A 27,446-nucleotide genomic window follows, 5' to 3' on the forward strand; every position below is an offset into this window, starting at 1 on the left:
CCTTCCTTCTTTCCTTCCTCCTCTATCCTCCTTCCTTCTTTCCTTCCCTCGCCCTCCTTTCTTTCTTTCCTTCCTTTCCTCCCTCCTTCCCTTCTTTTCTTTCCTCCTTCTGCTATCTCCTTTACTTTCTCTCTTCTTTCCTTCCTCCTGATTTCCTCTCCTTTCCTCCTTCCTTCCTTCTTTCATCCCTCCCGCCTCCATTCCTTCCTCTATCCTCCTTTCTTCTTCCCTTTTCTTTCTTTCCTCCCTCCTTTCTGCCCTCTTTCCTTCCTTCCTCCCTCCTTTCTGCCCTCTTTCCTTCCTGCCTCCCTCCTTTTCTCCCTCCTTCCTTCTTTCTTTCTTTCCTTCCTCCTTCCTTTCTGCCCTCTTCCCTTCCTGCCTCCCTCCTTTTCTCCCTCCTTCCTTCTTTCTTTCTTTCCTTCCTCCTTCCTTTCTGCCCTCTTTCCTTCCTGCCTCCCTCCTTTTCTCCCTCCTTCCTTCTTTCTTTCTTTCCTTCCTCCTTCCTTTCTGCCCTCTTTCCTTCCTGCCTCCCTCCTTTTCTCCCCCCTTCTTTATTTTTTCCTTCCTTTCTTCTCCTCCTCCCCTTTCTTTCCTCCATCCTCCTTCCTTTCTCTCTCCTTTCCATTCTTTCTCCTTTTCCTCCTCTCTTCTTTCCTTCCTCTATCCTTCTTTCTTTCCTTCCTTCCTTCTTTCCTCCATCCTTTTTTACTTCCCTTTGCATCCTCCCTCTTCTTCCTTCCTTGACCCGAGGACAACAGGAGGGTTAAAGATTAAATTAGCGAACTTTCACACTAAAAAAACAGCATTTTGTTGTTTCTTCCGAGGCCAAACCATGTCAGGGTCCACTCTTCAGCTCAGACTTTATTTTCTTCAGATATGTTCATTCAGTGAAGCGACAATAACAACATATTTTTAAAGATTTTTAGTTTATTTATCAACTTCACCTGTCAGCTCTTCTTGGGTGTAATGTCGTCTGTTGACCACACAGACTGACTAACATGTAGCTGCCGTTAAAACCCAGAGGGGCGCTGTTTCACACGTTTTATTTTTATTTTTAAATCGATTAAAACTTTTTAAATTAGGGTTCAAACCCGTCAAAACTAAATAATAAGTGTCTGTTATTACAAAAACTTTTAAAATTATTTATTCTGGGTTTTTTTATTAGAGAGAGAAACGCCACTATGTAGAGTTTTACGTTTTTTCATCAACTTAAACTGACAGCTCTTCAAGGGTGCAATGTCGTCTGTTGACCACACAGATTGACTAACATGTAGCAGCCGTTAAAACCCAGAGGGGCGCTGTTTCACACGTTCTTTTTATTTTATTTTAATCGATGAACATTATTTATCTATTTTAAAAATAGGGTAAAAACAAAATACTAAGTGTCTGTTATGACGAAACATTGTTAAAATTATTATTTACATTTTTTTTGTGTTTTTATTTTTCCAGATTTGTGAGAGAACACATTACTATAGTGTCCACTTTTATTAATTTTGAGTAATATAAAGTGATAAAAGCCCAATATTTAACTGCCAAACTTAATTTATTTAGGTTATAAATTGATTTTTATATATTTTAAATTTTATGTGATTATGAATTCCCAAATATACACTAATTTAATGGATATGTTTTGAGTGAGAACTCCCATTTCCTAAACTTCAATACCTTAATATACCTTAGAAAACTTGATTGTTGAACAAATATTTAAATTTTATTATAGCTATTCAAGTGCTTCATGTTCTCTGTATTGTACCCAGTGTGTCAAATACAACAATCTAATTCCAATTTACACTATTTTTTTTTATTTCATGTGTTTTCTGCAGCATCAAAACGCCAAATTACAAACTGAGCTGTCAGGCTTTGGATCATTTGTTCAGTCGGTCAGTTAAAAGAGATACAAAGCCAGTTATTAGACAAAAATATAAGCTGCAGATCCTCTTGGGTTCAAATTAAAAATCCGCCCTAAACCTCAATCCTTTTAGATCCTTCAGGACACGCTTCAGGATGGAGGCGAGTCTAATGGATTAAAAACGTCTCAAGGTCCCAGAAACCACATCTGAAACCAGCGTAATAATTAAAACAGACCTCTCCCTCCTTCTTTGTTCTGCATCTCAAATGCCGGGAAAAATTACACAGTTATGCCATGATGCCACTGTCATTACGGGAGGACTGGAGGTGGAATGATAGGAAAAATAACGTCAGAATAATTTCCAAGACACTTCCGGAGAGTAAATATCCAATTTCACAGAATGGTGTGATTTAAGAGACGTGATTACAGTTGAAACATTTCTGTGGAAAAACTGCAGAAAAGGTAAATGTGTCAGAGCCACAATGTGTGAGAACTCACTGCTGCATGGTAAAACCACAGAGTTTACCAGAAAACAACCACACTGTAGACGAAAACACAGGAAATGAAACTCAACGTTTCTGTAAACAGCCTTCGAGGAAACACCCACAGAAAATGTGTCAAGTCAAAATACTTCACACCTTTACATATGCTGCAGAAAAGCTCAACACAACATTTAAAAGTGTCTAGCAGGCCTTAAAGTAAGAGCGAATAAGATACTTTATATGACATAAAGGAATAAAAGCGTCATTAAAGTAACCAAATTAAATCTTTTTAGCTTGTGTTTTAGCTGATACCTTTACAGAAATTGAATCTTAGGAGCTAAAATGATAATTCCTGGTGTGCAAAATGTCTGAATGTTACAAAAAAAATGCATACATTTTGGTATTTGTTGTCCCTATTTTTATTATGTTAAGAATTGTTCACCAGTTTCAATTTTGCATCTGTAACAGTCGAGCCTGGTGCAAAATCTTGCAGGCAATAAAATATGAAGGTACAAGGTTCACATAATGATCCTGAGATAAATACAGCATAATGATATTATTAAAATAAACGAGAAGCAACTGAGAAAAGTGTTTAATCAATGTCAAAAGACCCTTTTTTCCATTTCTGAAGCCATCGACATTTGCAGCGGGAGATTTTTCCATCACACAGCACAGCAGGTAAAAAATATAAGTTGTTTACACAGGTCTAAACTCTCACTGTGGCTTTTTTAGAAGCTTTATTATAAAGCAGCAAACCACAGTAAAAACAGAAACTAAACTTTAAAACCACAGAGGTTCAGTGAGAGGTGAACACAGACATTTAAAAGGTATTTTTTTGTCTCTGGTCTCCTGCAGACATGAGCTGAAAAACCTGCACCAGACTGACACCACTGGCTGCAAAAAGAAGTGTCAAAGTCTACTTTTTTTAAATGTAATTCTCAGGTTCACTCTTATCTAATGTGTCAATCTTTAGATCTTCATCCTCCAAGATTTCTAACATGCAGAGGTCAATTTATTATTAAATTTAGTGACTAAATTATGGAATAAAAACCTTTTCCCATCTGGCAAAGAACTCTATCTCTATAAAATGTTTTAAAAATATGTCTAAAAGCTCATTTAACTGCTGTTTTAACATTGTAATTAACACGCAAATACACTTTTATATCAGGTTCATATTTGCTTTTATATTGTTGTTTTGTTGTTGTAATTATAATATATTGTAGTTATACTTGTTGGTGATGTTATACATATGTTTTTTTTCTATTATCAGTTTGTTATTACTTTCTTATAACTATGAAATTCTAGGTGGAGACTTTAAATAAGCTGGGTTTTCTGCCTCTCCGTGCACTTCACTATTACTATTTATCTTCATTATTTTATGTTATTCTAACTGTGTAAATAAAATAAACCTAAACCTTATTACCTCAGTAAACATTTTCCTCATGACTTTATGGTCTCAGCTGCTAGTTTCAAGTCTTTTTCAATGCAGCATGATGTTTGTTTTGTAATTTAACGTACCATTTAGTGTGAAATAGACAATAAAGAAGGGTATGCTTTAGGGCGGGGCTACCGTGTGATTGACAGTTTGCTTCCACAGTGTGAACTTTTAGTCTTTCAGTGTTTTAAGTTTATTTTGGTCACTCACGTAGCATCAACCTCCCTCCCCATGCATGCACTGGCTGCAAAAAGAAGTCCATGTGTGTCAAAGTCTACTTCTTACTTTATTTATTACCTCAGTAAACATTTTCCTCATGAGTTTATGCTCTCAGCTGCTAGTTTCAAGTCTTCTTCAATGCAGCATGATGTTTGTTTTGTAACATTGTGTCTTCAGTTTCCGAGAGAAACCACAAAAGTACTGAGAGGTGAACACACAGACCTTTAAAAAGTCTTGTTTGGTCTCTGGTCTCCTGCAGACATGAGCCGAGTCTTGCAGAAGAGTCGAAAACCTGCAGCAGACCCTGAAACCACTGGCTGCAAAAATAGGTCCGTTTGTGTCAAAGTCTTCTTCTAACTTTATTTATTACCTCAGTAAACATTTTCCTCATGAGTTTATGCTCTCAGTTGCTAGTTTCAAGTCTTCTTCAATGCAGCATGATGTTTGTTTTGTAAATTAAGCTCCCATTTAGCGTAAAATACACGATAAAGCAGCTTTAGGGCTTTAGGGCTTTAAGGCGGGGCTACCCTTTGATTGACAGGTTGCTTCCACAGTGTTAACTTTTACTCTTTCACAGTTTCTCAGTTTCCAAGAGAAACCACAAAAGTACTGAGAGGTGAAAAAAATGATTTTTAAAACGTCTTGTTTTGTCTCTGGCAAACCTGCAGCAGACCCTGAAACCACTGGTTGCAAAAGGAAGTCTATTTGTGTCAAAGTCTATGAGAAAATGAGTCTACTTCTAAATTATTTATTGCCTCAATAAACATTTTCCTTGTGATTTTTGTGGTCTCAGCTGCTAGTTTCAAGTCTTCTTCAATGCAGCATGAAGTTTATTTTGTAAATTTAGTGTAAAATAGACGATAAAGAAGGGTATGCTTTAGGGCGGGGCTACCGTATGATTGACAGGTTGCTTCCACAGTGGTAACTTTTACTCTTTCACAGTGTTTTCAGTTTATTTCAGTCACTCAAGTAGCATCAACCTGTCTCCCCGTGCATGCACAGGCTGCAAAAAGAAGTCCATTTGAAGAAGTTAATGTGAACTTTTCCTCTTTCAGTGTTTTCAGTTCATTTTGGTCACTCACGTAGCATCAACATGGCTCCCTGTCCGTTCCATGCACTGGTTTCAAGTCTTCTCCAATGCAGCATGATGTTTGTTTTGGAAATTATGCTCCCATTTAGCGTAAAATAGACGATAAAGCAGCTTTAGGGCTTTAGGGCTTTAAGGCGGGGCTACCCTTTGATTGACAGGTTGCTTCCACAGTGTGAACTTTTACTCTTTCACAGTGTTTTCAGTTAATTTCAGTCACTCATGTAGCATCAACCTCCCTCCCCCTGCATGCACTGGCTGCAAAAAGAAGTCCATGTCTGTCAAAGTCTACTTCTAACTTTATTTATTACCTCAGTAAACATTTTCCTCGTGATTTTATGGTCTCAGTTGCTAGTTTCAAGTCTTCTCCAATGCAGCATGATGTTTATTTTGTAAATTAAGCTCCCATTTAGTGTAAAATAGACGATAAAGCAGGGCAGGGATTTAGGGCTTGAAGGCGGGGCTACCCTTTGATTGACAGGTTGCTTCCACAGTGTGAACTTTTACTCTTTCACAGTGTTTTCAGGTCATTTTGGTCACTCAAGTAGCATCAACCTCCCTCCGTCCGTTCCGTGCATGCACTGGCTGCAAAAACGGCCAAAATGCTGAGCTCCAGGCTTCATAACTGAAGAAGTCGAGTGTATTCAGGTTTTCAGCAGACAGCGAGATGTTTCTGCAGCCTGCAGGGAGGCCGGTCTGGATGTTTTAGTCCCTAGTCCACCTCTGGCGTGAAAAGTGCCGATGCAAAAGCTCAATCAGAGTCTCATCTCAGAGCTCTGAGTGATTGTTAGCGTTGCTGTCAGGAGGAGGAGAGCTGGAGGAGGAATCCACATCTTCTTCTTCTTCTTCTTCTTCTTCCTCCTCCTCCTCCTCTTCCTCCTCAGGTGTCTGCTGCTGGGTGGAGTCAGGATCCTGCATGTCCATGATCTTCAGGAAGTCCAGGAAGTCAGCAGCAGGAGGCCAGCTCTCCTCTCCCAGCGTCCCTAAAGAAGGAAACAGTCAGATGTGTAATTACAGCTGCAGGGTTGAAGGTTTTACTGGCCTTTCATTAACGCAACAACAAAGATCTCTGGGCCTCGTCGGTTTTCTGTTTTTAGAGCTCACATGCAAGAAAATATGTTGCACCTGAAGGTAGATTTCCATCATAAAATACAACCACAGTTCCAGCAGTAGGGACGCTGTGTGAAGAAATACAGTGTGCAGCATCTTGTCTTTGTACCGTGTTTAACTGAATGTAGGTTGCAAAGGGTTTGTGAATAATTGCATTCTGTTTTTATTATGTTTATAGTCACAGATTCAGTCCAGAGATCAGCCTTTAAAAGCTGTATTATGCAAGTTTTAAAATATAAATGTGAGTCCAAAAAGGTATGAGGTATCATAGCCCATATATAGATGCAAATAATAAAATAATGAATAAATAAATACAAAATAATACAAAAAACTAAATTAAATAATTTACGTTAAATAAATGAAACAAAATAAAACAAAATTAAGTAAATAAACAAAATAAAATAAATTAATTAAATAAATAACAATGAAATAAAAAAAAACATCTGAAAGCTGAAATCCTTGAAAAAATTACCAAAAAAATACTTAAAATTACCAAAAAAGACGTAAAATTACCAAAAAGGCTATAAAATAAAATATTTTGTAAATATTTTATAATATTGTAGACTTTGACCTAGAAAAAAAGATTTAAAATGTCCAAATAAAGATGTAAAATGAGTCATAAAAAGACCCAAAAACACAAAAATATTTAAAATGACCAAAATAATACGTAAAATTACAAAAAAAAAAAAGATTTAAAATGACTAAAAAAAGACAACCATAAAAATGTACGTAAAATCATTAAAAAACACTTAAAATGACCCAAAAATACCTAAAGTGACTAAAAAAAAGATTTAGAAAGACATAAATAGATGTAGTGACACTTCTTTTTCCCAGTCTCTGTCTGTGTTTAAACTCAGAAGGAGTGTTTTGGAAACAGCTCTGTCACTAAACAGCTGCAGGAATGTAAAAGTGACGCCTCGGAGGCGTCCTGCAGCTCTAAAGGTTGCAGGTCTGCAGTTTCTCCTGGAGGAATGTTCTGCATGTCAGTCTCTGGGTTCAGATAGAGGAGACGAGTCCCAGCCAGTCTTATATCTCAGGGCAAAGGTCAAAGGTTAACGGCTCCGGACAGTGGAGCTTTAAAGCCTCAACAATCATCACCTGCATTTAAAGACTTTTTACGTCCGTTACACGTGTCGCTGCACATTCTGTTCACATTCCTCAAACGGGAACTCCACCAGCTCTCAGTTTTCCTCTGACCTCTGAGCACAGATAGAAGAAGTATTCAGACCATTTACTGCAGTAAAAGTACTAATACTACACTGTGAAATTACTCCACTACAAGTAAAAGTCCTGCATTCACAACTTACAGAAGTAAAAGTACTAAAGTATCAGCTTTTAAATAAAACTGCAGCAGTTGGGTTTTACTTTTCCTTTTTCCTTTTTTTTTTGTTCTTTGCTCCATTTAGAAGATCTCTATCACAGTTAACAGGAAAAATAATCTATAGGCTACTTTCATTTAGAGTAGGAGAGCGATTGAAATTATTTATTTATGTGGAAAGCTTCATGAGACATAATCATATTCTGGGATATTAAATAATTCACTCATAATCAGGATAGCCTATAGATAGATGCAAATAATAAATACATAAATAAATGAAAAAATACAAAAAAAATTAATTTAATTTAGAATACGTTAAATAATTTATATTTAATAAAATATACAAAATAAAATTAAAATTAAATATATACAAAATAAAAATAAAATTAAATAAAACAAAAATAAATAAACGAAATAAAATTAAATAAGATGAACTAAATTCAACTAAATTAACAAAATAAAATAAACACATTCCTGTGCCTCTGAGCATAATCATATACTGGGATATTAAATAATTAACTAATAATCAGGATAGCCTATGTACGGATGCAAATAATAAATTAATAAAAAGAAATTAAATAATTTACGTTACGTTAAAATACGTTACATAATTAAAATTAAATATACAAAATTAAATAAAATTAAATAAAATTTCCCGTGCCTCTGAGCATCATCATATTCTGGGATATTAAATAATTCGCTCATAATCAGGATAGCCTATGTATGGATGCAAATAATAAATAAATAAATAAATGAATGAATGAATGAATGAATGAATGAAATGAATAATGAATAAATAAATATAATAATTTACGTTACGTTGAAATACGTTCAATAATTAAAACAAAATATACAAAATTAAATAAAAATAAACAGAATTAAATAAATTAATAAATAAAATTAAATAAACACAATAAAATAAAATTAAATAAACAAAATTAAATTAAATTAAATTAAATAAACAAAATTAAATAAACACATTCCCGTGCCTCTGAGCATAATCATATTCTGGGATATTAAATAATTCACTAATAATCAGGATAGCTTATGTAAAGATGAAAATAACAAATTAAAGTCTCGTGGTGGAAATGTAACCACACACTGTGTTGGAAAAGTAATCACTTAATGCCAGCAGGTGGGCAGGTAATCAGTAAAAACGTCATCATCACGTCTCCTGCTGCTTCAGAGACCAAGAGAAATCCTTCACCGTCACGCTGCTTTTCTTTCTGCTTTTGTTTTTTGTTTTCTCGTTTGCTGCTTAAATCACCACAGATTGAATGACCACCAGGTGTAAATGTGAGAGCGTGATTGGATTATTCTTTCCAGATGAAAACATCCAGATAAAGACTGCAGGTTAACATGACGTGTTGCTGTTAAAGTTAATTATCAGAGGAAACGACCATTTTTGGTTACAAGGTTTTAGACTGTCTTTAAATAAATCTGCGGCATTAGGTTTTTCTTTTTTACTCCTCCTACTTTTCGTTCTTTGCTCCATTAAGAAGATCTCTTTTGCAGTTAACAGGAAAGATAATCCATAGGCTACTTTTGTGTCAAGTAGAAGAGCGTTTGAAATTATTTATTCATATAGAGATAGCCTATATAGATATATAGATGCAAAAAATAAATATATACAAAAAAATAAATTAAATAATTTAGATTACGTTAAAATGTGTTAAATAATTTAAATAAAATAAACAAAATAAAATAAAGTGAAAATAAAATTTAACAAAATTAAATAAAGAAAATTAAATTATATAATTAAATAAAATAAAATAAATAAACAAATTAATTAAATAATTTCTATTATGTAAATATGTTAAATAATTTAAATAAAATAAAATAAACAACATTAAATTTAAATTAAATTAAACAAAAATAAATAAATAAACATAATTAAATAAAATAAAATAAACAAATTAAATACAATTAAATTAATAAACTAAACTAAACTAAACTAAACTAAACTAAACTAAATAAAATAAAATAAACATTATATATTAAAATATTCCTGCCTCTGAGCAGGACACAGTTGACAGTATAAATAGATAATGCAGGTTTTTTATTTATGTGCATGTGTTTGTTAAAGAGGTAGCTGCCTGCAGAGAGAAAACACTGAAAAGACACCAGTGAGGGAAACGTTGGAGCTCTTAAGAGCCATGAGCTGCTCCTATAGACTCATTAAACCCCTCATATGGTCCCTTTCTGATGAACCCCTGACCTGCTGCAGCCTCGGCCCCGTCCTCCACGCTCTGCAGCCAGCGCAGCACCGCCGAGGCCACGATGGGCGTGTTGGGGGGGAACTGGTAGATCTCACTGGTGGAGGGTAGATGAGTGAGCAGCAGGGTGGGGAGGGGGGGCATGGAGCCCAGCGAGGAGCCCAGGACCGACATACCGGCTGGAGTACGGCCCCTACAACAACAACAACAACAACAACAACAACAACAGACAGCTGGGTGAGAACATGATGGAGGCACCAGCAGCAGCTTTCACTGTGATTATTATTAAGAGACGTACAGGTGGATCCAGCAGGCCAGGTAGGCCTCCAGCCTGCTGCCCCCCCGCTCCACCACTCCTCTCATCTCCTCCACCAGCGCCTGGTTCTGCCTCCGCCCGATCTCGTCCTCCTCCTCGCCGACGAAGAGCAGCAGGAGGGCTTTACCCAGAGAGAGGAAGGACGGCAGGTTCTCCACCGTCAGCTCAGGCTGAAAACAGACATTTAAAATAAGAAGGAAGGAGAATTTACACGTTAGTCTGATGGGATTCTGTCTGAAAAATAGTAAGAAATAAGTGGTTTGGATTACGGCTGCACAATTAATTTATATTTTATCAAAACTATCCTCTTTGAATGAAGTGTTGTGGTGCTGCAGAGAGGAGAGTCCCAGTCTGCAAATTATAATCTACAGACTTCCGTGTGTGCTATTTTTTTTAAAAACATATTTTTAAATGTTATTTTTAAAACCGTGCAGTACTTGAATTTCCCTCAGGATAAATAATAATCTATCTGTCTTTCTCGGAATTCGGATGTGATGAACAGACAAAAAAAGACTTAAAATGTCCAAATAAAGGCGTAAAATGACTAAAAGGAGTCGTAAAATGATTAAAAAAACAAAAGAAATGATTAATAAAAAACATAAAATGACCAAAAAAAGATTCAAAATGACTAAAAAAAGACCTATAATAACCCCCCAAAATTACGAAAAATTACAAAAAAAAAAAGACAAAAAGAGGTAAAGTGACTAAAAAAGATTTTCAAAAAACGGACAAAAAATATTTAAAAGGACTAAAAAAGCACTTAAAATGACCAAAAAAATACTTAAGTTGAAAAAAAAAACATAAAATGACCAAAAAAGATTTAAAACGGCTAAAAAAACACTTAAAATTACCCAAAAAATACGTAAGATAAGATGACTAAAAAACATAAAATGACAAAAAAAAAATACGTAAAATTACCAAAAACAAACCATAAAATGACCAAAAAAGATTTAAAATGGCAAAAAAGACTTAAAATGACCAAAAAAAACACAAAAAGACGTAATCTATCTATCTATCTATCTATCTATCTATCTATCTACATCAAAATAAATATATTTTTCTTTTCCAAATCAGCACAAAGTTTCAGCTAAATACCAGAGATTTCTGCTGTTTGTTGCAGCTGCAAACATTAAACCTGCCTGTCAGCAATTATTCTCCTGACTTATCAGACTTTACTGCATGTCAGTCCTGGTGAAAACGAGGACAGCAGCGCCGCCAAGAGGGACGTCTTGTTATTACTGGGACTTCATCCAAACATCCAAACACAGAAATGTGTTCTTTCTTTGGCCTCCAACTTTTGCTTTACATTGAAACTCTTGACCTCCACAGCAACATAAACTACTCCAAACGGCATCATAAACAGTCAGAATCAGAGCTGAACATGTGCATTAAACATGCTGTTTCTCTCCACATGGTGCTGTTTGTTTAAATGAGAGAATGTAAACTCAGAGAGTTCACATATGGAGCCTGTTATCTGTGACATACTGAGAACAGATTCCACAAACTCTCCCAAGAGCTCCACACCATTTATTTATACGTCTTTTATTCCAGCAGGTTTAGATCCAGATAGACGACAGTTTGATTTTAATATAAATATCTAAATTGATGAGAGATTCAGCTGGAGAGCTCATCAACCTGGTATGTGGTAAAGATATTTTTATGGTAGTTATTATCATTCTTTCTATTTCATAGTTACTTGTTTTTAATTTAACTTGTGAATTTTATATATATGTAGAGGCCCTTATAATATATGTAGAAGTTGTGTGTCTGTTGGGTTTCTTGCCGCTGCCTTACTTTTACCTTCCTTTTGTTGTTATTTCTTTATTCTTTTCTTTTTGTCTTATTATTGCGCAAAATAAAAGAGTTCATATTTAAACCTTGTAGCCAAAATCTCTTGATTTTCTTTCTCCGGAGGAAAATACAACACTGACGATTTCACAGGACTCACACTTCATTTGTGTGTGTGTGTGTGTGTGTGTGTGTGTGTGTTTGTGTCTATTTTGGTCATTTTGTGTCTTTTTTTGTCATTTTACGTCTTTTTTTTGGTCATTTTGTTGGGGTTTTTGGGTTATTTTTGTCATTTTGTGTCCTTTTTTGTCCTTTTATGTCTTTTTTGGCAACTTAGTGTCTGTTTTTGTGATTTTACGTCTTTTTTTAGTTATTTTGTTTCTTTTTTGGGTCAGTTTCTGGGTTTTTATGGTCATTTTATGTCTTTTTTGGTTAATTTTCAGGTTTTTTGAGTCATTTTATGTATTTTTTGGTGATCTAGTGCCTGTTTTCGTCATTTTACGTCTTTTTTTCCGTCATTTCGTGTCTTTTTTGGGTCATTTTCTGGGTTTGTATGGTAATTTAGTGTCTTTTTTGGTAACTTAGTGTCTGTTTTTGTCATTTTGTGTCTTTTTTGGGTCACTTTCTGGATTTTTTGGGGTCATTTTGTGTCTTTTGTGATAACTTAGTATCTGTTTTCATCATTTTACGTCTTTTTTTAGTCATTCTGTGTCTTTTTTGGGTCACTTTCTGTTTTTTTGGTCATTTTGTGTATTTTTTGATAACTTAGTGTCTGTTTTTGTCATTTAACGTCTTTTTTTAGTCATTTTGTGTCTTTTTCTGGTAATTTTGTGTCTTTTTTGGGTCAGTTTCTGCATTTTTTTTGGTCATTTTGTATCTTTTTTTGGTCAGTTTGTGCCAAAATAAAGAACTTGAACTTGATTTACCAGAGGATGCAGCCGAGCGGTGCTGATGTGTGCGAGCAGCTCTGCAGCAGATCGAGACACAGACAGAACGAGAGGACGAGAGTTTGTCCTCCAGGACGGAAACACAAAGACAGCAGGAAGAGACGCAGCGTTCTCTGCAGCCCTGCAGCACAAACACACAGATTCACAACTATCAGGGCAGAAATTCACCTCTTTAACACTCTCTGAAGCACAACAAGCTTCTTCATTAGCTCCGGTCACATTTGACTCAAACCTCTGTGGAAGAAGGAATAACTCTAAACTGGAAGTCTCTCCTCAGCCAAGCTAGTTAAACTATTTACTTCAGCCTGTCTTCTGTGTAAACAGCCTGAAGTTCAGCCAAAGTTTCACTGAATTTTTGTCCTGTGACTGTTGATCCCAGCAGAGTCCATCATGGCTTCACTGTTGACCAGAGGAACGCAGAATTTAATCTTTTTAACAGGATCTGGTTCGTGCAAACGGGCTATTTTTGTCACATTTTTATATGAGACATGTAGAATAAAGTGATTTTGATTAAATATCTTTCATTTCATCTTTACTGGTGGAAGAATTATTCACATGATTCATTCAAGAACTGTCAGAAATTAAAATAATCTTTGTTTTTTTACAGTTTCTGACTTTGATAAAGGTGTAATTTTGGGATTTTTTTAATGAAAACACGCTTTTCCAACCCGAAACAGCTATTCAGTTACTTGGTAATAAACCTTGTCAGACTTGTTTAGTTCAAGGAGTTTTAGAAACTATGATTATTATTATAATTATATATTATTTAACTATAATTAAAATCTGATAATTCATGTTTCTGGCTATGATAAATTGTTTAATTTGGGGGATTTTTTTTAAACGAAAACAAGCATTTCCGACCCGACAGCAGGCCCTTTGGTTACTTGTCACACTATCAATTTAAATAAATCTGATAATTAATGTTTCTGGCTGTGATAAATGTTGAAATGTTGGCGATTTTTGTGGGATTCAGCGGGTAAAATGAGACATGTAGCTTCGCTATTTGAAGCTTAGATTTGGTGACTTCCTCTTGGTTATCAAAAATGGTGTAATCTTGGCATTTTTAAGAGAAAACCTGCAGGTTGTGGGGTTCAGAGGTTTAACATGTGTGTTTAAGAATATTTTACCCTTTATAAAATGTATTCACACATTCACTGAAGTGTCTGTCCAATACCTGGCTGCATTTTAATCATGTTTGATCAGCTGCTTTGGCAGAAGAAGAAGAAGAAGAAGAAGAAGAAGAAGAAGAAGAAGAAGAAGAAGAAGAAGAAGAAGAAGAAGAAGAAGAAGAAGAAGAAGAAGAAGAAGAAGAAGAAGAAGAAGAAGAAGAAGAAGAAGAAGAAGAAGAAGAAGAAGAAGAAGAAGAAGAAGAAGAAGAAGAAGAAGAGTGAGTTGGAGCTGTTACCATCTCTGAGCGAGTGCGTCTGTCAGCAGTCCCGTCAGCAGTTCTCCTCTCAGAGACTCTGCTGCTTCACTGAACACCTGCACACCTGGAAAACACCACGACATCATCATGACATCATCATGACATCACCAGGTGAGGTCACTGACAGTCGGCAGGTCAGTTTTTAAAAATTCACAGCAAAAGTCACACTTTTTTTCAGCTCAATCTGCAGAGTAAAAATCTCGACTATGAATAATAATCATTTCATGCATCAGTTTTCTTTCAGTAATGATCATTTTTGTGTAAAACCAGTCAGAAAAAAAACAGCTGCAACTGTGTATGCATGCACACAAGTCTCAGCAACACTAGCACAATAATAAGAACATAATACATAATTAAAATGACAAATATTATGCATTATGTTCTCCATTTCTTCTGTAAAGTTCTCTATAAATACATTTTACTTCCTTACATATATATCACATGTTTTGACGTTTCAAGTGGTCTGATAACCAGAAATAAAAACTAGCATATTAGTTGTTTTTGAGCTGTTTTGCTGCCTAATAGAACAATAATAAAACTCTTGAACTTGGCAAGAAACGGGGACTTTTTGAGTGTCCACTGTGGACTCTTTTCATCCAAAAAGTGGATTTTTGTTATGTGTTTGGACAATATCTCAGAGTTATTTTGGCCCATGGTGGAGGAAAATGTGCCTCTACAAATCCCAGGTAGATCATCCTGCAGCCAGAAGAACTTAAATCTGACTTTAACACTGTGTGAAAAACTAAAGAGAGCCAGTTGGTCGGTCCCCTCAGGACGGGATTCAGGAATAAAAATAGTTGAATCTGTCTTATTTTATCACAACGCTCCGACCTCCAGCGAGGTAAATACACGTAAACACACATTTTTGTTCGATGACTTCATAAGGCAGACTCCAGATTTGACTGTTTACCTCCTGATTGTAAATAGTTGCCCTCTCAGTAAACGTCTGGGAAACTTTTGCCTTCACACATCTGGAACTGGATCTCAGGTCTGACTGTTTTATGACTCCTGTTGATTCCCCAAACGTGAATTAAACCGCAGCTTTAAATAGTCTCCGACCAACACACTGTTTTCTCCTGTTTGACTGGGATTTGTGCACTTTTGTGCACTTATTATGCTATTTGTTAGACAGTAAAAAATTAAGTTTGAAGTAATTTGTAATTTGACGTATTTTTTGGGGGTTTATTTTAAGTGTATTTTAGTGATTTAAAATCTTTTTTTGTTCTTTTTACATATTTTTTTGGTCATTTTATGTCTAATTTTAGTCATTTATGTATTTTTTGGGTCATTTTACATCTTTTTTGGTCTTTTTTTAAAAGTCTTTTTAAGTCTTTTTATTCACTTTACATGTTTTTTTTTTTTTCATTTCAAGTCTTTTTTAGTCATTTTGAGTATTTTTTGGTAATTTGACATGTTTTTTTGTATCATTTTTAGTCACTTTATATCTTTTTTGGTCATTTAAAAAAAAGTTTAGTCTTTTTTAAATGTTTTTTAGTCACTTTACGTCTTTTTGGTCCTTTTAAGTCCTTTTAAGTCCTTTTTTTTTAGTAATTTTACGCATTTTTTTGGGTTATTTTAAGTGTTTTTTAGTCAAGCTTGTTTCATGCATATTCTAAATCAAAGAAATGCTGCACATCTGTCCTTTTTCAAGCCTATTTGTTCTGTTAGAATTCCCCTATGTGATGCATTAATATCATTATGATTATAACGTTTGGAGAATTAGATTCCAGAGGTCCAACTTGTGTGATCTATCATTTTTTTGTGTTGTTTACCCATTTAGACCGGTTATAACAATGTGTTTTTTGGATGCTTTCGTATTTTTAAAGACACAGAACCGATGATATTCACTCAAGTTCAAGGGGAAAAAGCAAAACAAAGAAAACACTCTTCCACGCCTCCACAAAGCCAAGAGTTTAAGCTTTTATTTGGTTTATATTTCATGTCTCTATCTGCTGCAGAGGCTGAGAAACCAATGGTTTAGGAAACATTTTGTGCAGTATTTCAGGTTTTAGGAGGTGGTTTTGAAATGATTTTGAAGTCTTAATGGGTTAAAGTGTAAAAGCTATTGAAAAAAGTGACATTTCCTAAATTCTCAATGTGTTTTTTCTTGCAAAACAATCTGCCTGAAACCATATTTGTTCATCTTTAGCCTTTCGAATGAACAAAATGAAATTGGACTAACTGTTCTCAGCGATAAAAAACGTAAACATAATTTAGAAAACTTGATCTTTAGCCAATAATGAGCCGTGACTCAGTGCCTCAGCCTCCTACCTGAGTGTGTCTGAGTGTGAAACAGTCCCAGAACTCTGTCTGGTTTATCTCCTGATAGTTCGGGGGGAGGAGCCTCCTGGAGGAATGATGTCACTTCCTCCTCCGTGGCGAGCAGCTGAGGAGACGCCGGCTGGCTCCTGAAGGAAGACCACACCAAGACAAAGACGGGAGCTAATTTTAAATGTTTGAAAACAAAAGCAGGGTCTGCAAAATCAAAAACTTTCCACAAAAATATAGCATTTATATGACACTTGATACCATGCAGCTGATCTTGAGTTTTAACTGAAGTAAAAGTATTTTACTGTAATATTATCAGCTAAATATACGGAAAGTTTCACAGTAAAAGAGATTAAAAAGAGATTCAAAGTGACTCCCATTCCACAGAGTCACAAGGTTAACACGAGGTATTAGGGCTACACATTTTATATTTTATAAATCACATTTATTCAGTTAGCTTTCATGAGAAATATGAGCTAATTTTGACATATATCAGTAACTCTTCAGTCAGGACACGACCAAATAAAAGCTGCTGGTAGAAAACATGACTATCCATGAAAATGAACAATGAACCAAAAGACTAAAAGAAACTGGAAATATATATAGTCATGGAAAAAATGATTGAACCACCCTTTTTCTTCAGTTTCTTGTTAATTTTAATGTCTGGTACAACTTAAGGTACATTTGTTTGGACAAATATAATGATAAAAAATTATCAGTTTTGCTGGTTTTACTATTTTTAGGTATGATTTTGAGTAAAATTATCATTTTTGTTTGTGCTGACAACATTTCTCCCAAATTAGAAATTAAAATATTGCCATTTAGAGCATAAATTGGCAGAAAATGACAACAATGACAGAAGATGCAGTGTTTTCAGACCTCGAATAATGTAAAGAAAACACGTTCATATTCATTTTTTAAACAACACAACACTAATATTTTACTGGTTACTTTTCTTATATTTATTTATTTTATTATTTTTATATTTTTTATATGTGTATGTATATATTTTATTTATTATTGTATGCTTTTAATTTTCTTTATATTATTTTTATATTAATTTTATGCATGTATGTATATCTATCATCAGGGCTGTCACAGTTTAATTCTGAATTGATAAATGTTACCTTAAATTTCAATGTTCTGCAAGTGATTTGCATAATCAAAAACTTGACCATATGGCCTTAGTGTTAGTGGTGTACTCCACAAAAATATAGCATTTATTCTACACAATGCCAAGACTCTGGAGATATATATGGAAAATATGGATTTATGTTCTCCTGCTGTGTTCATGTTCTCATATAAAGTCTGTTTCCTGTTATTCTATAATCATGTTCTTTCCATAAAACTTTGACATTTGATGTCCTCGGTTTATCTGGAGTCGTGTCCAAGACAAACGTCCCAACAGGGACATTAAAGTTCATTTAGTCTTCTTTTATCATATTTAGAAGCATCTTCACCATCTTTAGTGAACTTTGGTTGTTGTTTGGAGCAGTTTGTTCCTTCTGCTGCTGCTGCTGCTGCTGCTGCACACTTTGAGTTATATAGTGACTTTCAAATCTAAAATGTAAAATATTTAATGAGTGCTGCAATGAAAAATAAAAGCTGCAGAAGCTGAGATACGGTTTTGACAGAGTTTATCTGATCTTGCATCTTCTGATGCAGAAAAAGAGCGACAAAGTTGATTTTCTCCTGATTTTTCCGCCTGAAAAATGCTTTTTTTGTGTCCAAATTTTCACATTTTCACATGTCCACTAACTGCTCTGGTAACTCAGGGATAAAAAGACTTGGTTATAATCAGACTGTCTTCTATTTCTCCCTTTAGAATCAACAGACGGAGGAGAAACCGTCTCCTTTAAAACGGTCAAATATTTAAATTTTGTTATGATGTAAAAGATGAGAATCTCACAGCATGATGAAGCGGTGCAGCGCCTCACTACCCAGCATGCCTCTGTAGAGCTGGGCCGACTCCTGGGGGCGGAGCAACAGGACGCTGGGGAAGGCCGTGATTGGTCGGAACGGGACGGGGAGCGAGCCGGCGGCGCTCTGAGCGGAGCAGAGGAGAGTCCACTCGCCGCAGTCCACCGCGCCCATCAGCACGCCAGAGTCTGGAGAGAGAACATCATCACATCATTTAAAAACTTTTCCAAAGTCCATTCAAGGATTTTCAAGCTTTTCCAGCACCTTACAGCTAAATTTCATATACACAATACAAACAGTATAAACATTATACTGATTATTACATGTATTACTGCTATAAACAACCATAATTGTGACAACCATAATTATGCTTTTATTTTAAATTTATTAATTTTCCTCTTTTTTTTTATGAGTATATGCATCTATTTTTTTGCATGCTTTGTCTTGTATTTATTTCTTTCTTTTTATATGATTTTGTATATGTTTATATATATTTTTTTAGCATTATTATTGTTGCATGCCTTTTGTTTTATTTTTTTATTTAATTTAATTTTGTATATGTTCTTATATATATATATAATCATTATTGTATATTTTTATATAATTATATGTATAAAATCATTATTGTATATTTTTATCTAATTTTGAAATATATATATATATACATATTATTTATTTTTTATTATTATTATAATTGTATGCTTTTCCTTTTTATTTATTATTATTTATGTATATTTTCTGTGTATGTTGTATATATACACACACACACATAAAACATATAAAAATAAATAAATAAGAAATAAAAAAAACATTAAACAATAATAATAATATGTATATTATTTACTTCTTATTTATTTATTTTAATTACTTTTTCTTTTCTTAATTTATTATTTTTTATTTATTTTTATATTTTTTATGTGTGTATATAAATGTATATGTGTATGTGTATGTATTTTATCATTATTATTATTATTTTTTTCACCCCATTTTCCTTCTGTTGTTTAAACAAAAAGGGTATTTTTGTATGAACTATGTGTGCGATGCCTGTGAAATTTTTGTCTGTTTTTACATTTTCCTCAATATTCTCTATGTATACATGTAAAGATGATCTGCCTATAGCTCATTCTGGAGTTTAATAATGAGACAGTTGTGTTAATTCTTCTAACAGGAGCTCAAAGTGTCTTTATTCTAATATTTACCTGCGAGTTTCTCTGCCACTTCAATGAAGGAGCTGAGGAAAACCATGGAAACAGCGTCCCCTGGTGGAGAAGGAGAGGAACTACAGTTACAGCCATGCAAGAGATAATCAGCTTTTTATGATTGTGGCTGCAGGACAGTTAGGAGGAGGAGTGTTTCTTTACATTTGAGGTAGAAGAGCGCCACCGTCAGGCTGCTCTGAGCTACTGCAGAGTGGAAGTTATGGGAGGTGATCTGAGTGATGGAGTCCATGTCAGGAAGGTTTCCTCTGTTCTCATACACAGACGCTGCTACCTCATCATCCAGCTTTCCTGCAGAGACACACACACACATGCACACACACACACACACACACACACACACACACACACACACACACACACACACACACACACACACACACATATGAATCCACTAAATGAGTCAAAATAATACAATATATTTGAAATTTGCATGCATTTAAGTTTAGAAATCTTGTTAAATGTGGATTAGAATTTGTACAATAAAGAGAAAAATGCAACATCAGCTGCTTTGTGGAATTGGGTCAAACACACACACACACACACACACACTCTCCTAGCTCCTTCTTCTCTAATGTTTCTCTCAGACACTTACCAAAATAAGAGTCCTCCTCTCTTTCATCCTCACTGTCCTCTTCATCCTCCTCCTCCTCTTCATCCTCTTCCTCCTCCTTCTCTTGGTTCGTGAAGAGCTCCAGCACCTCGTCGAGGTCATCCAACGTCAAATACTTCACCTCTGAACTCTGGAGTACACACACACACACACACACACACACTAGGGTCAAAGACACACGGGTTAAAAACATTTAATCTTATTTTATTAGTATAAAATGGTTATTTTACCTTCTCAGGCAGTCGGATAGCTGCATTATATTCATCTGGAGTTTTAACTGCTGGACTCTGTCTGATAGAACACACACACACAAAGAAACAGAAACAGCAACACACACATACACACACACACACACCAACTAACAATTATTTTGTTGGGAAAACAAAATACAAGTAAACACCTGGTAAAAGGAAGCTACAAAATAAAATAAAAAGTGGAAAAAGGACAATATTTATAGTGATAAACACAGTTAAAATATATGCAAATCATAATAAAATAACTAGTCCCATAACGGGAAAATGTCCTGTGTTACAGCTGCAAAAAATAGAAAGAAACATCAATAAAATACCTTAAAAAATAGAAAGAAGCAATATTAACAAAGAATATAAAAGCATTAACAATTTCGGCAAGAAGAAATATATTTCAATAAAGAACAATACAAACAATATAAACAGACTTGACAGTTAAAATTGCACCATCACACAGAGAAAAGCATCTATATTGCACAATAAAAATGATAGTTTGTGTACATTATAGTGCAGTTATTGGTGTAAAAGTGTTAAATGAAATGAATTTGCAGCATGTGTGAGGTGTTTCCGTCTCACCTGTGGACCAGCAGCAGCAGGGCGAGGCCCCGCAGCCTCCAGGCCAGAGCCACCGCCGAGTCCAGGTCCGAGTGCTTGGTGGCGGGTCGGGAGAAGAGGAAGACCTGGGGGGTCTGCTGGTAGGGGAACTGGGGGGGCGGGACCGAGGAGGGGTCCTCGTAGACCTCAGACTGGAAACACAGGGACCCGTTAGAATAAAACGCTCTAATAAACCTTCAGATTAATAAATGTAGCTCTAATAAAGCTTTATATTAATAAATATTGATGTCTCTGACCAGCAATGGAGCCTCCATCAGCTGCAGGAAGGAGTGCAGGCTGAGGGTGGACAGAGGTTTTCTCATAGGAGTCAACGGGCAGCTCATGGGGGTCTCGTTGCTGCGGTGACCTCGACAGTGGAGGAACCAAACCTGAGACGAGTGAGACAACTCGTTCACTCTGAAAAAGACAGACGGAGAGACACAAGTCTGATTTAAAGAGACTCGACAGGTGAATAGGGTCATTTATTTTAACTTTTAGATATCAGCATGAAACTTCCCCAGTTTGTTATTTACATGAATACAATGTTTTCGTAAGTTTTATATTTTAGATAAATAAAAGAAATTAGGTGTAAACTCTTTAAATATGCACACATTTGCAAATATTTCAAGGACATAAGTCTTTCTTAGTCATTTAAAAAAAAAAGGTAATTTTATGGGTTTTTGTAGTCATTTTGCATCTATTTTTAGTCATTTTAAATATGTTTGTAGTCATTTTTTGTTGTTTTTGGTCATTTAAAGTTTTTTTCAAGGTCAAAGTCTGCTCATTGCATCCAAATTCCTAGATACTGTAGACAGACAGACAGACAGACAGACGAATGAATGAATGAATGAGTAAATAATTTACGTTATGTTAAAATATGTTAAATAATGTAAATAAAATAAAATATATAAAATAAAAATAAAATATACAAAAAAAAAAAAAAAAATTAATAATTAATAATAAATTAAATAAAACAAAAAAAAATAAAATAAGATGAACTAAATTAGATTAAATTAAATTAAATTAATTTAACAAAATAAAATAAACACATTCCCGTGCCTCTGAGCATAATCATATTCTGGGATATTAAATAATTAACTAATAATCAGGATAGCCTATGTATGGATGCAAATAATAAATTAATAAATTAATAAAAATAAATTAAATAATTTACGTTACGTTGAAATACGTTAAATAATTAAAACTAAATATACAAAATTAAATAAATAAACAAAATTAAATAAAATAAACAACATTTTTTTTCCTGGGTCAAAGACAGATAGATCAATAGATAGATGGAATAATACAGATTTTTATAGCAGTGTTCTACTCTGTTTGAATGCAAAATGAGGAGATAAAACTAACCCTGTAGTTTTATGATTTACATCAAAGAAAAAAGGATAAAAACGTACCCTAAGTTCTTCAGCACGGGGCCTCCAGTGATGAGGATGAACTGGTATTTGGATCCGTAAACATACGCCGTCTCCATCATCGACCTGTGCTCTGAAGAAACACAATAAGAAACATTTAATCTGATGGTTATCATCAGTCAGTGAGTGAATCACTCTTTAAACTCATCATCTCGTCACCTTGAGTCCCCAGACTGCGGACGTATCCCAGCACGATGTCTTTCTTCCCTCTGGCGGCCTTCTGCATGGCCAGCAGGTCTGTGTCTGTGTGGACGTACTTCACCTCTTCACGCAGGATGGCGCTGCACAACCAGACCAAACTATCAGTCAGAACCTCTAAAGAAACATCAAGGAACAACTCGCCCTTTAAACCAGGGGTCCCAAACTCTAATTATCTGGAGGCAGTATCAAAATGACCAAAAAAAGACACAAAATTACTAAAAAAAATTTTTTAAAAAGACACAAAATGACCAAAAAAAGACACAAAATGACAAAAAAAAAGACATAAACTGACTGAAAAAAACACTTTATTACTTAAAAGACACAAAATGACAAAAAAAGACACAAAAATGACAAAAAAAATACACAGAATTACCAAAAAAAGAAACACAATTATTTTTAAAAAAGACACAAAAATGACACAAAATGACCAAAAAAAGTAATTAAAGACTTGTTCCACACACAACATGGTAAAGGCAGTATCAAAATGACCAAAAAAATACACAAAATTACTAAAAAAGACACAAAATTACTAAAAAAGACACAAACTGACTGAAAAAACATTAAATTACTTTAAAAAAGACACAAAATTATTTAAAAAAAGACACAAAAAAGACAAAAAAATACACAGAATTACCAAAAAAGACACAAAATTATTCTAAAAAAGACACAAAATGACAAAAAGACAAAATTACCAATAAAAGTAATTAAAGGGACCTTCCACACACAACACGGTAAAGTGCCATTCATATAAAACTCACATTAAACTTTCATATCAAGGTGGGGGCCACAAAATATTGTCACGAGGGCCTCAATTGGCCCGCGGGCCACGAGTTTGAGACCCCTGGTTTAAAGAATATAAAGCTGCTGACTCACAACAAGACTTCAGAGACGATGGAGTTCACGTCGAACACGGTGTCCAGATCAAAACCCAGGAACTCCTTTCCTCCTCTGACACAGAGACAGAGTTTTAATATTAATATTAATAATATTAAAATAATAAAATGCACCAAAGAGAGCTGTGACCTCAGACCTGAAGAGAAAGGCCGTGTGCAGCTCCCTCTCCTCTCTGCAGTAAGTCTGAACCAGATCTTTGTTACAGTTCACCTGAACACAAAAAGCACAAAAACACACTCAACTGTAACTACATGACTATGAAGAGGTCCTAAAAATAACTGTATTTTTTTTATTGTAAATATTATAAATTATTGTAAATAAACCAATTGAGAACTGAGAAAAATAAAGAATAAATAGAAGTAAAAATAAGTGCTAAATAAATACCAATACTGTATGTTTAGTGTCAGTCAAGTGCTGATTAAAAATATAAAATAAGTAATTAAATAATATTTAATATTATTATATATCATTATAAATTATTATAAAGACATTGTGAACCAATTCTAGAAATGATAATGGAGAAAAAATAAACAATAAATAGCAATTAAAATTAGAGCTAAATAAATACTAATATTGTATGTTACATATAGAATAAAAATTAAAATATAAATATAATAAATGCATAAAAATATTTAACATGAATTAACATAATTATAAATATTATAAAAACAAAAAATACATTTTCAACTAGATTAAATAACAATAAAAATAAGAGCTAAATAAAAACAAAGAATAATTAAAAATAAATAAATAGCTCAGAAAATGTCTAAATCACCCTTTAGAAGTGTTTTCTACATATATATTGTGTAAAAAAAGTTATTATGTTGCAAATCAGGCAACATATATGCAGATAAAGATAAATACAGATATGTCTGTTTTTTTATTTACCTTTCCCACCAGGACTCCATAATCCTGCAGAGCATCAGCAGATTTCTCCAGCTCCACCAGGAACAGAGAGATGGTCGGAGAGACTAAAAACAGAGAAGAAGAATGATTAGAGTGTTAAAAACTCTATAAATAAACTGTGACTTCAGCCGCTTTCTGTTGAACTGAACACTGACGAGTCTGTGGATCTCTGACAGGATGAAGGATTCTTATCATTCATATCATCTCCAGAAAATTGATTCTGAGCTGGAACTGTTCTGGTATGCTCAGTACGCCATCTGTTCTTCATATCTTTTTAATAATGTCCTCCAGTCAGGACTCTGATCCTGATTTAAAGGAAAAATACACACAACAAACACAACACACACCCTTAAACCACGATATGCACTTTTAAATTCTGTTAAAAACTCAAATCTATGTTCCCTTTCCTCTCCTTCATATCTGACTTTCAGAGTATTTTTTTCTCCTTGTGTTGTATGTTTTAATATAACCATTTTTTACTTTATTCCTCATAATCTATAACCACATCCTCCACTAATCATCATCATCTAAACCGTTATAGATATATAGATATTATAGATATATATCCAGATTGTAACTTAGTACAAATACTCAACTATTTACTTTTCAGGTTGAGATTTAACATAAAAAACATGATCAAGTTAAACCTCATAACAGTAGATTAGTAGAGTAAGCAGTAAAAAAATGAGCCCTATCTTTACAAAATAAAAGCTGCTTACATAAATATATAATATATTTGGAATAAAACAATCTGAGTGGGTCCATTCTGCATAACAAGTACTTAAACTATAGATACTTAAGTACATTTTAATGCTGATACTTTTGTACTTTTACTGCAGTAAAAAGGTTCTGAAAACTTCTTCCACCAAATAATAATAAAAATATTACTCAAACTCCCCAAATAAATACACACAAAATCTATGTTCCCTTTCCTCTCCTTCCTATCTGACTTTAAGACATTTTTTCCATGTGTTGTAAGTTTTAACCTTTTTGTTTTTGCATTTTTTCTTTATCCCTCGTTACCTCTAATCTATAACCACATCCTCCACTAATCATCATCTAAATTATCACATATATAAAGCTGCTTACATAAATGCATTAAAAATAATACAATAATGTATTTGGAATATGTAAAACAATCTGCATAAAAAGTACTTAAACTATAGATACTTTAAGTACATTTTAATGCTGATACTTTTGTACTTTTACTGCAGTAAAAGCATCTTTTCAGCCTTGAACAACCTTAAATCAGTCAAATCAAATGTGTGAGAAGTAGCTGCATGTAAACTTGAAATGATAAGTTCCTTTTACTCATAATTGTTATAAGATTCTGTGCTGAAATTAATATTTTAGGTGGCTCTGATGCTGCTGTTCTCCACGTTGAGCTACTTTATATTCAGAAACTAACTGAAACAACAAAACAAATGTGGAAAATATAGTGTGAGTGTCCAACCTTGGTGCTCAAAATAGACAAACATCATCTTCCCAGAATGCAGTTTCTCATAGAAGTCTACGGCGGTGAAGTGGATCAGGTCTGAGGTGTTGGCCTTCTCGGAGCAGCCTCCAGACGTCGTCACCAGCAGGAACACAGACACACACAGCCACATTTTACTCTCTGAGGGGGAAAAATCATGTTTATGAAGGTTTGAGATTCATATTTGCAGCAGAGAGAGGAATAAACAGAAATAAATATAACTTTAGTTAACAGATCTGGTGCAAATGATCCCAAACAAACCGAGGAAAGACAATAATATTATATTTAATTGGTTCATATTTGCTGGTCTGTTAAATGGAGCTGATATGGGAAGGCCGTGAGGAAATATGTAAGCAATAAAAATATTTATATCACTCTGCAGAGTTAGTCCACTGCGGAATAAAAACTTACTGAAGTAAAAGTACAAAAGTATCAGCATCAAAATGTACAAAATTAAAAATTATACTAATACTAATTATGCAGAATAGACCTAACTCATGGAAAACATTATCAGAAATTGAAGAAAAGAAGGGTGGTCTAATCATTTTTTCCATGACTGTATTACTGTTTTATTACTTTGTTGCTCATTTGAACTACTTAATATACTCTTATGTGATTTATTTTATAAAAATGCATGATTATTATCAATTAATAACGGTTTTTTAGGTCAAATCTCGACCTGAAAAGTATCTAAAGCTGTCAGTTCAGTGAAAAAAGCACAATATTTACCTCTAAAATATAGTGGAGTAGAAATATAAAGCAACATAAGATAAAAAATAAACAATTAAAGAACCTTAAAGTTGAATTTTTGAGTAAAGATGCTAAACTTGTTACCTGAGAAAGTCCAGATGGGGTTCAAAGTTCACCTTTCCAAGGTAAATCCAGGGTAAAGGGAGACAAAAAGGAGACACTGTAACACTAATTAAAAGCATCAGATATTCCTAGAAGTGTTAAATAAAGAATAAAGTCCAAAAATGCAGATTTTTGTTGTATTTTGTGTGATGCTAGTTTGTTAGCTCCTCTTGTTAGCTAGATGTTTGTCCATTTGTTTACGTCTCTAGCTAACGTAAACAACTATAAATATAAATGTTACATGTCGGAACATGTTCGTAGTATATTTAAAGTTGTGCAGCCGGGAAAACAAGTTTCTAAACGTTTATTTTCCACTGAAAAGTGAAGAAAATGTCTTGAGATGCTCCATCTTTCGAGAAGAGTCAAACTGTACTTCCTGTTGTCCTTTCAAAATAAAACCCATTGTTGACAAAATACAGTCATGAAAAAAATGATTACACCACCCTTATTTTCTTCAGTTTCTTGTTCATTTTAATGGCTGGTACAACTAAAGGTACATTTTTTAGACAAATATAATGATAACAACAAAAATAGCTGATAAGACTTTAATGATATCTAGACATTTTACGTGGTTTTATTGATTATAACCAAAACCATTATCAATTGCATCTTTTCATTGGTCATTATATGTCTTTT

General features: G+C 34.1%; 1 protein-coding gene across 1 annotated transcript; it reads right to left on the bottom strand.

The window, feature by feature from the left end:
* Positions 1-5,840: 5,840 nt before the first annotated feature.
* On the bottom strand, positions 5,841-27,191 carry txndc16 (thioredoxin domain containing 16). Its single transcript, XM_059327675.1, has 20 exons — positions 26,793-27,191; positions 25,938-26,099; positions 24,467-24,549; positions 23,715-23,788; positions 23,558-23,632; positions 22,643-22,764; positions 22,466-22,556; positions 21,311-21,470; positions 21,036-21,205; positions 20,442-20,502; positions 20,194-20,341; positions 19,743-19,889; positions 19,581-19,640; positions 18,371-18,569; positions 16,465-16,601; positions 14,173-14,257; positions 12,747-12,888; positions 10,015-10,202; positions 9,719-9,909; positions 5,841-6,055 (listed from the first exon to the last, which is right to left on the bottom strand). Exons 2-20 carry the CDS (start codon positions 26,089-26,091, stop codon positions 5,841-5,843), a joined length of 2,502 nt encoding a protein of 833 aa, XP_059183658.1. The 5' UTR covers positions 26,092-26,099; positions 26,793-27,191.
* Positions 27,192-27,446: the final 255 nt, after the last annotated feature.

This window comes from Centropristis striata, chromosome 24 (genome assembly GCF_030273125.1).
Source record: "Centropristis striata isolate RG_2023a ecotype Rhode Island chromosome 24, C.striata_1.0, whole genome shotgun sequence".
Lineage (NCBI taxonomy): Eukaryota > Metazoa > Chordata > Actinopteri > Perciformes > Serranidae > Centropristis > Centropristis striata.